This window comes from Amphibalanus amphitrite, unplaced genomic scaffold, assembly GCF_019059575.1.
Source record: "Amphibalanus amphitrite isolate SeventyFive unplaced genomic scaffold, NRLGWU_Aamphi_draft 000364F_arrow, whole genome shotgun sequence".
NCBI lineage: Eukaryota > Metazoa > Arthropoda > Thecostraca > Balanomorpha > Balanidae > Amphibalanus > Amphibalanus amphitrite.
The window spans coordinates 290,453-306,452 of NW_024881858.1; the positions used below are offsets into that span (position 1 = coordinate 290,453).

Sequence of the window (16,000 nt, forward strand, 5' to 3'; positions counted from 1 at the left end):
TCTAATATTCAAATTAAAATGAAAAGCAACAGGCTTTCTCAGCGCCCACGGTCATAGAATACATAGGTATCTTGTAGAATACTATCAGCGCCGACGACGGATTTCACGTTGATAAAGAAGGGAGCTCAAGGTCAGCAAAACTCGGGTTCAAGGAATGGCGGGCGTTGAAATGACTGCTGACGTCATCAAAAAACCGCTAATGGTTAACCCTCGCCCTGGCAGGGCATTTTTCATAACACGGCCTGGCAGGGGGGGGGTCGATGCGACCCCCCCCCCCTCGCGATTGGCTCCTATGGCACCTAGAAACACCAAATTTGGTAGGTAGGTGGGCCCCCTGGAGTTCTCGCCCCTGTGCAAATTTGGTTGCTCTAGGTCAATATTTAGGGGGGTTTTGGGGGGTATAAATGTAAAAATTTCGCTAAAAACAGGTCAAAAGTTTTTTGCTTATAACTTTTGATCTAATTAAGATAGAGCAAAAAGAAAAGCACCAGTGAACTCAGCACGTCAAGGCGCGTCGAATGATATACTTTTTAGCTTGCTTAAGTGTACTTAAAGTTTTTCTTAAATTTTAAGTAAACTTAAATTTATAACTTAAGTTCAAGTTAACCAAATTGCATCATTTCGCATATCATTCGATTCGGCTGATCACCAGGAACACAATGATACCATTTTTTAAGCTCTAGCGTCATTATGTGCCAAGTTATTGGCAAAAACGTCATTTGACCTCAGTTGACCTCATTTGACCTGACCCATGGATAAGTACACCAAACAAAGAAGCACCAAGTGACCTGCTGTTACGTACTGTGGTTTCAAAGCACAAAAGTGATAGAACGAAGCGGATATCTCCAGTATTTTCCGAATTTAGTATTTTCCCATAGGCTTAACATTACGACGTAATGACCTCTAACTGACCTCAGGTCAGTGACCTCAAAAAAAACCGGAATATATGTTATACAACTCGGTGAACTTAGCACATCCTGAAAGTTTGAAGGAAATCAGTCCAAAACTGTGAGTTGGACAGGTGCAAAAAGAAAATTGAAATTTGACCATGACCTTGTACCGGTTTTTCTGACCTGGTGACCTGACCCAAGGTCACCCGGACCTGAAATTTTCAGGTCATATGTAAAAAGGTTGCCCCATAGGCTGTGCCAAATTTGGCGGCGCTGCGCGCCGCCGTATTTACGCTATCTTCGAAAAACCTTAGGGGGGGGGGTCGCATCGACCCCCCCCCCCTGCCAGGGCGAGGGTTAAGAGATAGGGACTAAGCTGGTCCCACCCTGCGTAAAGGGAAGAAATTTCTTGAACACCATAAAGCTGCGGGGTTTGCGACCAGGATAAATGGTGGTTTCTGAGCCTGGCCGCAAGCTTGGCTATCTCAACTCAAAACTAATGTTAAGGTGGGATGGTCCCTTTAATGTGTATATCAAGAGTTGCAGATGTCAAACATACCCAGATCTAAGACTGCAGTCCCCAGCGCCGCTGCAACGTTTTTAAAACAAACATACATACATATAACATACAAACATGTTTATTTTGCATCCGTTTTGGATAATAGCAAATCATGGCGCCATCACCCGCGATAACGGTTATGATTTGAGATATATTTTTATTTAGGCCATGATATGTTTGGCTCTAAAAACTTGTACCTATGTTTATTAATATTAGTTGGGCGGAGTTTGGTAGTTTTTTATTTAACTTGTGGTATGTTGTGCTGATTGCGGGTTGTTCAAACCTTCCAAATGTAAGGGCCTTATTGAAGTCAACCGTACCCCTACACTACCCTACATACGACTGGACGCTTCCCAAGCCCGCAAGCATCACGACACCGAGATGGAATGTAGCCGGGAAATCACCCTCGCCATCTGCTTAGAGCTAATCGGTGTTGGGCGGCGTGTGGGGCGCCGCTTAGCCTATGGGGGTGCACTTTGACTTGATGGGGGTGCATTTCTAGTGGATGGGGGTGCACCTACACTCTTTTCATATGGAAAGTTGCTTCCCTTATTACAGCTCCCCGTATTGCACATGATCAGGGAACGGCCAGCAGACGAAGGAACTATTTCTGGATGACAGGCGAATAGCCGCTCACGCAAGGAGCGGAGCTCGGCCCCGTCCAAAGTGGCCAACAAAGCAGACAGAGGCAGCATCACATCTTCCATCAAAGAACTGGTTTCTGGCTTGGAAGATGAGCTCCATCTTTGTATCCGAGTCGGTGCTGTCAGGAATCAGCTGGTCTAATGGAGTGAGACGACTAGCCATCGTATCAGAGCTGCCTAGTCCTCGTAGCATTTGCACCGATTCTTCTCGATTGGACTCTGAATTCTGTCCCTCCTGCTTATTGCTTGAGGCATTGCTATGTAGCACAGTTTCATTATCCATGCTTTGCAAACAGTGCCATAACAACACAGTTAATTAATCAAAAAGATTCTTTTTGAATGATGTTGAGGGTTTCTTTGAAAATGAGCCCCATTATTATTAAAAGATAATAATGGATAATAAAGATAATAATAATAAAGATATTCTTTTCCATTTCTTCTGTCTATTATACAATGAGCCAAAGGCTATTACTTGCTTATCTTTTAACAAGATTCTTTGCAAGTCCCAATATAGTTGACTCGCACGCGATTTGAGTGCAAAAATCAAGAGCAAAGGTCAACTTGTTCCAGTAAAATATTTTGAATATTGACCTAAAAAATGAGTAATTTCCAGATAAAATAACAGCGGAATCAGTTTTCAATTGCCATTAAAACTCACAGATATTGAAGCTCCACTATTAAAGGAACATTTTAGTATATGTCATTCTTGATAAAACTTCTTAGCCACGCAATACCAGCGCAAAATAAAGAGACACTGAATAAACGACCAATCACTCCGATTTACCATAGGGAAATACATAGAAAATGTATGCCTCAACTGCGCCAAATATACAGACAGCTATATACCTACATGTGACGTCATGATTAGCCCGACCAATCAGAAGCAAGTTGTTTTCAGTCACAATTATTTAATTTTTGAGCTAACTAGGCATTTTTTTAACAAATTGATTTTAAATTAAATCATTAAAAATTCTGAGCTTTCTTATTTTACCAAAACATACAGAGCATGCAGATAGGTCCCAACCCTATTGTAAGTATTACTCTTGTTCAAGGCCAGGATCTTTTCTACATAACAATGACAACGAGAATCTTATCTTGCATATAAATGCTAGATCCATATTAACAAATGAGAAGTTTGAACAATTTCAAACATTTCTCTATACGACTGGTAAGCACTGTAGCATGATATGCGTTTCAGAGTCGTGGCTGGACCCGAGCACCGAACAGTTCAGACATATCGAAGGATATACGTCAGTATTTAGCAGTCGCAAGGATAGAATGGGTGGTGGAGTGGCACTATATGTATGCAATGAATGCATTAACTCAACTTCTGTCCTTACATTGAGTAATGTAGATGATGCTGAACATATATTTGTTGAGTGTACTCATCACTCATTGAAACTCATTATTGGTGTAGTGTATAGACCCCCAAACACACGAGGTTCACAGTTTGTGGATCAAATGGCTGCTGTGCTTGAGCAGCTCAGTCATACGTCATCAAATGTCTTAATTGCTGGGGATTTTAACTTTGACATGTTTCAAGCGTCTTCGGATTCAAATGTTGAACATTTTACTAACATGTTTTTATCGTATGGCTTCCTTCCCTGTGTTTCAAGGACTACAAGGCTGGGTGAGGGTGATAGTGCCTCTCTCCTGGACAACTTCTTTTGTAATAATTTATCGATCATAAATAACTCGGGTATCATTCTTGATGATATATCTGACCATTTTCCAGTTTTCATCGACTGTGCTTTTCAGGCGAACGACTCTCATATTCGTATGAGACAGACTGTAACCTCTTTTAACTACAGCAAAGTACCAGACTTGCAATCATATTTGCAAAACGAACTGACTGATATTTGTCAATTGACAAATGCCGAGGATGCGTGTAAACTGATCATTGACTCTTATACCTCAGGAATATCTAGGTACAGTGATACCTACATACCATCGAGGAAAAAAAACTCCGATTAAGCCTTGGATTACACCTGCTATATTGGCATCTATCAACAGGAAAAATGATCTGTTCCGCCTAAAAAAGAAAACGCCTACTGCTTATAATGTAAACCAGTATAAACGATATAAAAATATTTTCACACAGGTTCTTCGGAACGCTAAGAAAACGTCTTACCAGAATGCTCTGAAGGATTCTGGTCCGAGAGAAACATGGCAAATTTTAAATGAAATGACTAAAGGAAATGTACCACAGCACAGGCTTCCATATACTTTTAAAACTAATGAGGATGTGGTGACTGGTGCTGAGAACATTGCCGAATCTTTCAACACGTATTTTGCTAACGTCGGTATTAAACTTAAAGATAACATACCCCCAAGCGACATTGACCCCATTGCTAACATTCCTAATGAAATAGGAAATACGTTTTCACACTTTGAAGACATAAACGAGATTGAACTGGAAAACATTATTACTAACACAAATAATGTTGGCGGTGGAATTGATGGTATCAATGTTCGTATTTTCAAATCGACATTCCGTGCAATATTAAGGCAGCTGTCTTCTTTTTTAACCTTTGCTTACGCCAAGGTATGTTTCCATCCGCCCTGAAAAGAGCAGTTATCAAGCCAATTTATAAAACAGGTAGTAAAGACAGGTTCTCAAACTACCGACCTATCAGTATCTTGCCTTTTTTGTCTAAAATACTAGAAAAAATAATATTTAATAGATTAGAGTACTATTTCGATAGTAACGAAATTATAAGTAGCTATCAATTTGGGTTTAGGAAAGACATGAGCACATATATGCCCATCCTTTTGATGCAAGATAAGATCACTGAAGCATTTGAAGCAGGCAAAGTTGTATGTGGCATTTACCTAGACCTCCGCAAAGCTTTCGATACTGTGAATGTGAATATTTTACTACAAAAGCTATATAGGTATGGCATTCGTGGGCAGGCTCATATGATGATTAAATCATATTTACAGGACCGTACACAGTGTGTCGAGATAGATCACTCACGATCTAGCCTCATTCCCATCGATATCGGTGTGCCACAGGGATCGATTTTAGGACCACTCCTCTTTCTTATTTACATTAATGACTTCCCTTCAATATCTCCCAATTTTAATGCGTATTTGTATGCAGATGACACAGCAATTTTCGTTGAAGGGAAAGATGAGCGACAACTGCAGTCACTGATAAATAACATTGTGCCTAGAATTTCCATAGAAATAAAGACTAGAAGGGACAGCTGCCTCTGCGGCATACGTGAACTGCGCCGCCATTGAACCACAGTCAAGGACTGTGGTTGTTTACATGGGACCCTATGGCGGAATCGTGTAGTTGGGTGCTTTCGTGCTCTATTACATGAAATTAAAGGGGTGCAGGGTGATTTTGGAATTTGGATAGAGTCCCATGAACAAAATTCATCAGAGAAAACGTTGAAACACATTTTGGGTGAGTGATTGACTGTTTTCTATGATATTCTGGAGGTTAAATATGAGGAACTCCACGCAGACGTGACTTGTAACAGTTGTGCTATCGATGGGCATGTTATTAGTATCATGTACTGACAGAAACTCAACCTTTGTGTTCTCTACATTCTAGTTTACTTCAAAAATAGTCATTTTATTCATTTATTAAATTATTTTGTGTCATGCTTATTGTCTGAACGACTTGCTCTCAGCTCAGTCTCAAGCAGTTATATTTCTGGCTTTATATGCACCCATGGCTAGAAAGTTTGATGAAATACCAAGTAAATAAAATTAAAAAGAGCACGCTTTATACTTGAACTGCTCTTAAGTGCTTAAACCTACTTTTGTTATGTCTGCGACTGCCCCTCGCATGGCAGTCGTTGATGGTGTTTGGCGCTCAATAGCAACACCTTTTAAGCTGTGGTTAATTTATTCAAGAAATAATCATTTTGTATCTTTATTTGAAATGCCTCCAGTTTTTTAAAGTAAAAAATATGAATATTACCATATGTATTTCATTTTGTCCCTGAATTCTGGACTTGGACTTGGTGCAATTCATTCAAACCAATCCCTACCTTGACCTACCACCTGTAATGAAAATTATTGCAATATGAAAGTGAGATCTTGGGCTTTTCATGAATGAGTTGTAACTCAATTTATGTCTTTCTCTTTTTCAGTTCTGAAGCTTAGCTCACCAGTGGATCCCAGAAGATGCAAACAAGAAGTTGTATTTTTTGGATTCCACTTCCAGGCATAGCTGTCAAGTGTCGAGCAGCCCAGTATTGCCCCATGGGTATATACTGCCTTGGCCCCATGCAGGTATGTGCTGTTCAGGCAGCATGAGTTTATTATTCACATGCTAATGATAAATCAAAAGGAATGTCTGAATTGAACAGTGAATGCAAGCAGCTGTTGCGAATTGCCACTAAATAAACTAGACATTACCCACATTTATTTTTTTTATAGAAATAATTATTGTACACTTCCAGCTACCTAATGTCAAATTTGATGTTGTAACTGTGTTAGATGTGAAAACATACTTGTTTGTCTTGTCAGTTTGGCTCATATTAAATTCATTTTTATCACAAAAGGACATTTTTACCTCAGATTCATGCAGTACTGCAGCTTAACCCTCGCCCGTATAGGGGGGGTCGAACGGACCCCCCCCCCCCATGGTTTTTCGCGAATAACTCGCGTAAAAAGCGGCCGATCGCGACGAAACTTTCAGTACCCTCGCGTTAATCAATTTTACACCTACCCTGAAAATTTCATGACCCTGACCCCAATGACCTTTGACCTGTGACCTACTTTTCGAGACCATGTTTGGCCAGAATCGCGATTCGGCGTATGTCGGCTCGCATTAGCCGCGCGTTTGCTGTCTTTTCGTGGTTTCAAGCGTTCAAACATGTGATATGATGTTGCCCCCATGCATTAGGGTGGGTGTTAAGGTCACCTGAAGTTCAGGTCAGGTCATTGACCTTTGGTGACCTCGGTTCACTTTTTCAAGTTTTACATGTTTCTAGGCCAGTTTTTGGAGCTGAATTCGAATTTAGCAACCATATGAACATTTACGAAGTAGTTTTGGTGCCTTCGTAACATGCTACGAAGCTGTCAGAGGTGGTTGACACCTACTAGGAATACCCGGCAGGACCCCTACTGGTTGACCTGACCTGACCTGACCCGACCTGGACTAAATGCATAAAGACATTATCTGTGATCAAAACTAACATGATATTCGTGATCAGCGCCCCGAAAAACCCCATAACAGCCACACTTTACGACCTTCTAACAGGTCCCGATTTTCCCGACTTTTGGGTCATTGACCTGACCTGCAAGGTCAACCAATGACCTAGGACCTTAAAATTAGGTATCATCGGCTTCCTCTCGTCACGGGCAACACGCTCGTTTTTACCGCGAAGCTCTAGCTCGATCAGGGGCGAAATGGCAAGGGGGGTCCAACGGACCCCCCCCCCCCCTTATACGTTCGCGGCTGGAAAAACACCAATACGGGCGAGGGTTAAATGACTGCTTAATGTGTCATCTGTCCATTCCATGCACACTGCACAGACATTATCTGTTCAAAAAAGTTAAATATCTCTGTTTTGTCTTATCTTTCAGTTTTCCTAAGGATCATCAGGAAAGTAAGGAGTGGCGAGGAAGAGGCTGTTCTACCCTGGTCAGACACACAGCAAAGCTGACACAGCCAGCAGAGCTCTGCAACAGCAATGGGTCTGCTACCACTTGGTTGAAAGCATCTGGCTTCTGGAACGATAAGACTGGGCTGCAGCAGCAACTGCAGCTCTGTTGGCGCTGTTGGTTGACGAGTGACAGTCTAAGTCGGCCTCGGTTGTCGGCTAAAGGCCGCCGCGGCGCCTAGTGTGGTGATGGCTGCAATGTCTGATGGCGTCTGTGTGAAAGCACATGCTTATAGCAGAGAAGAACTTTGTTTCACACAACGCTGTATGTTAAAAGTGAATTGTTATACGGTGCATTTCTAGATATCTCGGTCAGTGTATTTGATGGTGTATTTTATCTCGCTGCTTGCCTCGGATTCCGCATCGTTCATTGTGAGCCGTGAGGGTATAGCTAGGTAGCGGCGATTCGCCACTGTGCACATGATTAACAGGGCCAGCTGCGTGTGCTGCATTGTTGGGGTTCGTCGTCTGTTGTTTGGCACTGCATAAATATTTGGTTAGCTCAGCTGTGGCCATTGGTTGGGAAAGCTGGCCTGCAGGGACGATTGCCGGACGGTACGTGGTGGTCTGTCGGTTGCTGGGACTGAGTCGAGCCGACTGGGTGCTGCGAGACGCGGACGTTATGTCTACTACAGACCTACACAATGCTTTTAAGGCCAAAAATGTTAATGTAGGCATTTTATGTAAACCTCCGTAAAATCATTTGACGCAAGGCTGGTTCGTTATAAGACGGTGAAAATCGAGCGGGTTATTTGTGTATACTTATCCCCTTTCTGAATGATTGTAGCGATTGTAGCGAGAGTCAGTGTGGTCGACTATGCTCGAGGCTGTGAGACACGGTAGCTGGTGTGGTCGATGGAGGGGGTGGCAGCAGGAGGACGAGACTGAACGGGAGACGTTTGATGTGAAATGCCTTATGCCGTAGTATCAAAGTAGTATCCACTAGTGACTTTGCTTGCTATCGCTGCGCATGGAAATGATGATAAAATTTGAAAACGATTGGTGTTTTTCCCGAGTCGATTGGACGTCTAGAAGCTGAAAAGGGCAAATTAGGTCATGCCAGGTCACGAAGGGTCAGGGCAGGTCACTATGAACCCCTCAGGTCACAGTAGGTCAGGTCAGGTCACTTCAGGTCATCATTGGTCATGACAGGTTACTGGGACCCCTTAGGTTACGATAGGTCGGGTCAGGTCACGATGGGCCACGCAAGGTCACAGATGTCGCCTCAGGTCACGATTGGTCATGTCAGGTCACAGAGGTCATCTCAGTTCACGATATCAATTGTTTGTTCGTTCTTCTCACTTCCATGCGAAAATCCCCACTGACCCACCTAAAATATCATTTTCCCCATTGCCATAACTGTGCTAGCAGGAAAATGTTGTAAGTAATGTTATATAAGTAAATAATTTATTGTCAACTGCTAAAAGTGCGGCGGTGGCTCATTATGAACCGCGCGCGCACGATGTAGGAAAATGTGTGCCGACTGAAAGTTTGGGTCGGCTGGTTTGTTGGTCTTGAGAGTCTCCAGCGCTAGATATGGCTTGGAATTTGGTTTAGTTCTTGGTTTGAAAGTTTGTGTTTTGCTCTGAATACCAAACATTTTTTATTCATTGTGTTTCAATCCACCACAAGCTATTTCGGCCTTATTCGTAATTTATCATTTAATTCAAATATCAAGCGAACAGCACAGTGAGCAAGAATGGCTTCACCTAGCTTCGACATCAGGTTAATACCGGAATTTGACGGGTCAGGTGATGTCGTAGATTGGCTGACCAAAGTCGAGATGGTCTGTAATCTACAGACCCCGCCGGCTGAGGAACTGATTGTCATCCCTCTGAGACTGAAAGGTGGTGCGTCTGCAGTATACCAGCAGCTCTCTGTAGAAGAAAGGAAGGACGTGACAAAGGTGAAAACTGTGCTGAAGCGTGCGTTCGCAGCGGACAAATTCATGGCATACGAGAAGTTCGTTGACAGAAAGTTGAGAGATGGAGAGTCGGTAGATGTGTATCTAGCAGAACTCAAGCAGCTGTCAACACTGTTCGGAGGTCTCAGTGAAGAAGGGCTAGCGTGTGCTCTTATGGCGGGCTTACCGGATGCGGTAAGGCAGATCATGCGCGCCGGCGCTCGCATGGAATCGCTGTCATTGACAGAGATAGTGGCACGCGCGAGAGCAATTCTCTGTGAAGAGCAGACAGTACCAAGCGCATCTGCTTTCCTCGGACAGACTCCCCGTTCGCAGGGCGTCTCTGCGATGCGAGGTCTCAACCCCTCGAGTAGGGTGGTGTCCAACCGCTCTCAGAATAACAGGTCAACCGTGTCTTCAAGGAACACGGGCCGCGGAAGACAGAGTATCCAGTGCTACCGATGCTCCGGATGGGGTCATATCGCCGCTGAGTGCCCGAGCCAGCCTCGCTCGGGAAACGAGCTGCGAGGAGAGGACTCAGCGCCGGCCTCTGCTCGGAATTGAAGTGGATGGGCGCGCTGCCAGTGCGATCACTGGAAGTTTGCGGAAAACAGTGCAATGTTCTTATTGACACAGGATGCACCCGCAGTATCATTCATCTGTCTGTCTGCCAATCATGGGAACGGCAACTTGTGAACGTTGCCACTGCAAGCGGCCACAATCTGTTGTGCATCGGAGTCGCGGACGTCAGTGTGCTCATTCCGGTGCTGAAGGTTGTGACAATAAGCGCACTGGTAGCGGAAGACAGGCCTCTGGGATTCCACATGGTGCTTGGAATGGACGGTGTGCAGGCGCTTGGTGGTGTTTCCGTCCGGTCTCCAACCGAGGTACTCTTCTGTAGCGAGAAGAACACCTGCGCTGGACTCCGAGAACAGAGTGTGTCGACATCGGGTGCGGCTGCAAGGTCACGCCAAGGCGCCTCGGCCCAGTCTCCGACTGAAGAACTCTGTCGCAGCGAGAAAAGGCCGCGCACTGAACTCAGTGAAGAGGCTCCTGACTCGACGACTGGCGTAGATGTGAAGCCACAGCTGTCCGTGGAGAAAGCTGATTTCCGGGCTTGGTTTGATGAGCGCCAAAGATGTTGGATCGTGTCCTGGAAGTGGTCTGATGGCAAAGCACCTGGAGTGCTACAAAACTGTGTGGCTCAGTATCGCATCTCAGCTGAAGCCAAGGCGGCATACGAACAGGAAGTGGCCCTTTGGATAAAAAATGGATGGCTTCTACCGTACGATGAAAGTGAGCTGGGTCCGCCAAAGGGATTGATCCCCATGATGGCTGTCGTGCAACTGAACAAACAGAAAGTCAGACCGGTGATGGACTTTCGAGAAATGAACACCCACGTGGACACTTTCACGGCAGATGCGGACGTGTGCAATGAAAAGTTGAGAGAGTGGCGCAAGCTGGGGAGAGACGTGGCGCTTTTGGACCTCAACAAGGCCTATCTGCAAATTCACGTGGAAAAGGAGATGTGGCCGTACCAAACGGTTATCGTCGGTGGCGTGCGATACTGTCTGACGAGGATGGGCTTTGGCCTCAGCGTATCGCCCTGCGTCATGAAATCCGTGCTGGATCTGGTCGTCAGCCAGGACTCGGACGTGCAGCGGGCAGTGTCGACGTACATTGACGACGTGCTGGTTGACGAGGCCGTGCTGCCGGCTGAGAAGGTGGCCGAGCACCTGAAGCGCTTCGGTCTGGAGTGCAAACCGGCAGTAAAACTCAAGGACGGAGGCAGAGCTCTGGGGCTGAGAGTATCAGCGGGAACAGACGGACTCAGATGGAGACAAGATAATGAAGTCACGGGGATCGAGCTGCCACTGACAAAGCGAAAGATATTTTCATTCTGCGGACGTCTCACAGGGAATCTGCCCGTATGTGGCTGGCTCCGACCAGCTACCTCGTACCTGAAACGACGCGCGAGCGCGCTATCCGAGAGGTGGGACGATCCCATCGAAGACAGTGAGGTGAAGATCATGGTTCAGGACCTGTTGGAGAAGGTGGCAGCAGATGACCCAGCGAAGGGCAGATGGGACGTGTCTGGAAGAGATGTCACAGTCTGGACTGATGCAAGCTCGTTGGCCCTCGGGGTAGCACTGGAAGCAGACGGCGAACTGATAGAGGACGGCTGCTGGCTGAGGAAAGACGATGGGACGCACATAAACGTCGCAGAACTGGACGCAGCTATCAAAGGAGTAAATCTGGCGATATCATGGGGAGCCAAGAAGGTTGTCCTAATGACAGACTCCCGCACCGTATATCACTGGATATCAAACTCACTGAGCGGAAAGATGAGGCTAAAGACGAAAGCCGCGTCTGAAATGCTCATCCGAAGACGTCTCTCAACTCTGCAGATGCTGGGTGAGGAGTACAGACTGGACATGTCTGTGCGAAGTGTGACCTCTGCTGCCAATCGTTCCGACAATCTCACAAGGGTGCCACGCAAATGGCTGAGTCCAGAAGTGAAGACCAAAGCGCCAGGTACTCCGCGAGGCGCCACTGAAACCAGAGATCCAGAAGCAGGGAATGACAAGCACAGAGCCCTGTGTGCCGCGATTGGAACGACAGCGAGGAGTGATTCCTGTCAGATCGCTGAAGCTGCTGTACAGCGGGAAGAGGACGGTATCTCTGCGAACGAGCTCGGTGTGACTGGTGTCGCAGCCGTGGCAACAGCCGTGCAGTGTGAACAGGACCGCGTCGCTCAGATTCATGCTGATGCCGGCCATCCCGGAATCAGAAGAACGCACTTCTTCGCTAAACGTGTCATGCCCACGGTCACAAAGACCTGTGTCAGGAACGTGGTGACGAGCTGTCAAGTCTGCCAGTCGATCGATCCTGCCCCTGTCAAGTGGAAGAAAGGCGAACTCAGTGTCAAGCAGGTCTGGACAAGACTTGGGATCGACGTCACAGAGTACCGCGGCAGATTATACCTCACCATCATCGACTGCGGCCCAAGTCGATTCACCATTTGGCGTCCACTGAGACTGAAAACAAGTTCAGTTCTGGTGGCCGAGCTACGCTCCATCCTGTTGGAGAGAGGAGCGCCGGATGAAATCTTACTGGATAACGACCCAGTGTTTCGAAGCAGGCGTTTTGGTGCATTTGCTGCAGAGTGGGGCGTGCGACTGACGTTCCGCTGTGCCTACGTCCCGTCCGGAAACGGTGTCACCGAACGCGTCCACCGCACCGTCAAGACCATAGCAGCAAGGAAGGGATGTGATATCTCAGAAGCTGTGTACATTTACAACATGACCCCGAAAGACAACAAGACAGACAACTCGACGCCAGCGAACCAGCTGTATCGCTACAACTGGAGGACGAGTCTGCCACACTCCGACCCTTCAGCGCAGCAGGAACCGGCTGGCGGGTACCGCCCGCCAAAAGAAGCGTACGAGCCCGGAGATGCTGTCTGGGTGAGGCCACCCGGCGCGCGCTGTCACACACAGTATGAGCAGGGCGTGGTGACACGCACGCTCTCGGAACAGGCCGTGGAGGTGAACGGAGTGCCCCGCCACGTCCGAGAGCTGCGACATCGGCTCCAACAGGACCATGAAGCTGAGGATGACAGTGACTCAAGTGAGAAAGGACCCATGCTGGTGTCCCTCCCCGTCAGACAACCAGAAGTGACGCCACAGTCCGAGACCGCCCCGGTCACAGGTCGAGACCGCCCCGAGACCGTTTTGCGGCGATCAGAGAGGCTCCGAAGTCGTGCCGCTCGTGAATCACAGGTGTGATATATGATTTGATGTGTCTTGAAAGACAGGGTGAGGTGTGCTAGCAGGAAAATGTTGTAAGTAATGTTATATAAGTAAATAATTTATTGTCAACTGCTAAAAGTGCGGCGGTGGCTCATTATGAACCGCGCGCGCACGATGTAGGAAAATGTGTGCCGACTGAAAGTTTGGGTCGGCTGGTTTGTTGGTCTTGAGAGTCTCCAGCGCTAGATATGGCTTGGAATTTGGTTTAGTTCTTGGTTTGAAAGTTTGTGTTTTGCTCTGAATACCAAACATTTTTTATTCATTGTGTTTCAATCCACCACAATAACATTACAAGCCGACACTGCAGTGTCCTCTTAGGAGGGGTCCTGCAAGCTGTCAAGGGCATGTCAGCCACTTAAAACCCTGGATGCTAATAAGAAGACGGTCCAATCTTTCATTTGAGACCCTTTATGACATCTAACTCGCATTCAACAACTCGTACGAGTCCGTCAAAAATGCTCGTTTTAACATGGGAAGGCATTAGCGAGTCTATGATGTCGACTGTGGTTGGCCGCCGGGCCGCTTTACGTATCTAGCGAGCGGGTTTTACACAGGGCTGTCCTATCTAGTCTTTATATCTATGAGAATTTCAGATTGGTTTGCAGCAAACCAACTTTCAATCGATACAGACAAAACATTTTGTCAGCTTTACAATAACTCGCGCAATAAAATAACAATAACCGTCTCCCTTACTGGTAACAACATCAAGTTTGTTAAAACAGTGAAAAATACCTAGGTATGTATTAGTGATGTCAATTACGGAAAATCGGAATACCGATACCAAACCAAATACCAACCAAAACCACGGGAAAATACCGAAACCAAACCAATTTGGGAAAATGAGTGAAATACCAACTTTTTACCGATTTCTTAGCCTCTTATACATTAGTGAGGGTTTATGATACCAACAAAATACCGAACACATTACGATTGAAATACCAAATACCAAGTTGGTATCGGTTTGGTATCGGTATACCAAAAAGTTGGTATCCGATTGACATCTCTAGTATGTATATAGATGACGACATGCGATGGAAATCGTACATTGCTCACCTCACCAAGATACTTAGCCGAAATGTCGGACTTAAAAGCAGAGTCCGGTATTTTGTTACCAGTAAACAGTTGCTGCTGCTATACAATGCCCTTTTCTTACCGTATGTGAACTATTGTTGCATGATCTATAGTAATACTTGCAGTACTAGCATCACCAAACTACAAACCCTACAAAAACGAGTCATTAGGTTTATTGATGGTAGTGAGAGGCTTGCTCACACTGCCCCTATTTTTAAAAAGCTGAAGCTGCTTCGTCTTACCGACATCGGTAAACAGCAATCATTACTTTTACTGCATCGTAAGCTAAATGAAACTTTGCCCACATCCCTAGATAAATTTTTTACCTTAGCTGAACCAGACCGAGTCACGCGCTCAGCTCATCATTTCAATGAAATGTTCACTGAAAAACTATACCGTACACACACCATACGATGGGCTGGTCCCAGGCTCTGGAACCAAATAATCAGTCCTATGTTTCCGAACATACAGACAATTCCGGCATCCAAAAGACAGCTAAAAAATATAATAAGAGTTTCTCTTTTAGACTCGTACTGATATTCATATGCACCTAACCTTACCTTAGATTCTTACTGATATCCTGGTAGGAAGACCCTCATGGCCCTGCGACCTTGCGCGGCGGGCGTCGAGGTGCTGTGTTTGCCGCATAGGTCCGTCGGGGTCGGATAGCCGGCCCTCGGCGCCTGCCGCCGGGGACGTGGGGCTAGTCTGCGTTCCATTTCTATTATTTCTATTTTTTCTGTCCTGTTTTTTTTCAGTAGTGTCTTGTTAAATCAGTTGAGGAGAGAGAGAGGTGGTGCATTTCAGTGTTCCGTTTTTACAGTCATACCAAAATGGAATATTTTGGTAATGCCCACTGATTATTTATGTACCTATGGTAGTGTCGTTTGCCGTTTTGATTATATGTGTATCACTTTCTTTGTATTATATCAATGTGTCATGTGCCGTCTATGTTGTGTATGTGTGTTTGTGTTTTTTTTTTGCCCTGGCCCATGGCCCTGCGACCTTGCGCGGCGGGCGTCGAGGTGCTGTGTTTGCCGACACATTGTATTGTATCAATGTGTCATGTGCCGTTTATGTTGTGTATGTGCGTTTGTGGATTTTTTTTGCGCCTGCCGCAAGAGGAAGTCCTAGAAGTTTTAGATACCGTAGTGGTCTCTATCTCCGATAGAGAAAGCAATATTAGAATAACTTGCCCCTCATCTACCCCGCCTGCCGAGTTAGGCTCGCCCAGCAACAAGCTTGCTTAGCTGGGTGGCCTATTTCGGTGGGTACTTGACCATGCTGAAACCTGACCAGGACCCGACACCGACCTTTTGATCTGCATGCTACCGGCTTATACCCATGTCCTTGTGTGATTGTTCCAACTCCCTGTGCGAATGTGTAACTAACCAAGGTATGAATGTATAGGTGCTGAAGAAAAAAAAAAACAAAACAAAAAACGTAGTGTCTAGTCAAAGCTATTTTTAGCTTTGATTTCTTTCCGCCCCTTGT

At 45.8% G+C, this 16,000-nt stretch overlaps 1 protein-coding gene across 1 annotated transcript; it reads left to right on the forward strand.

Annotated features, from left to right (window-relative positions):
* Positions 1-10,954: 10,954 nt before the first annotated feature.
* Positions 10,955-13,411, forward strand: LOC122389602. Its single transcript, XM_043381775.1, has one exon. It carries the CDS (start codon positions 10,955-10,957, stop codon positions 13,409-13,411), a length of 2,457 nt encoding a protein of 818 aa, XP_043237710.1.
* Positions 13,412-16,000: the final 2,589 nt, after the last annotated feature.

Coding starts and splice junctions, on each gene's coding strand:
- LOC122389602 (XM_043381775.1), top strand. CDS start 10,955: ATGGCTGTCGTGCAACTGAACAAACAGAAAGTCAGACCGGTGATGGAC.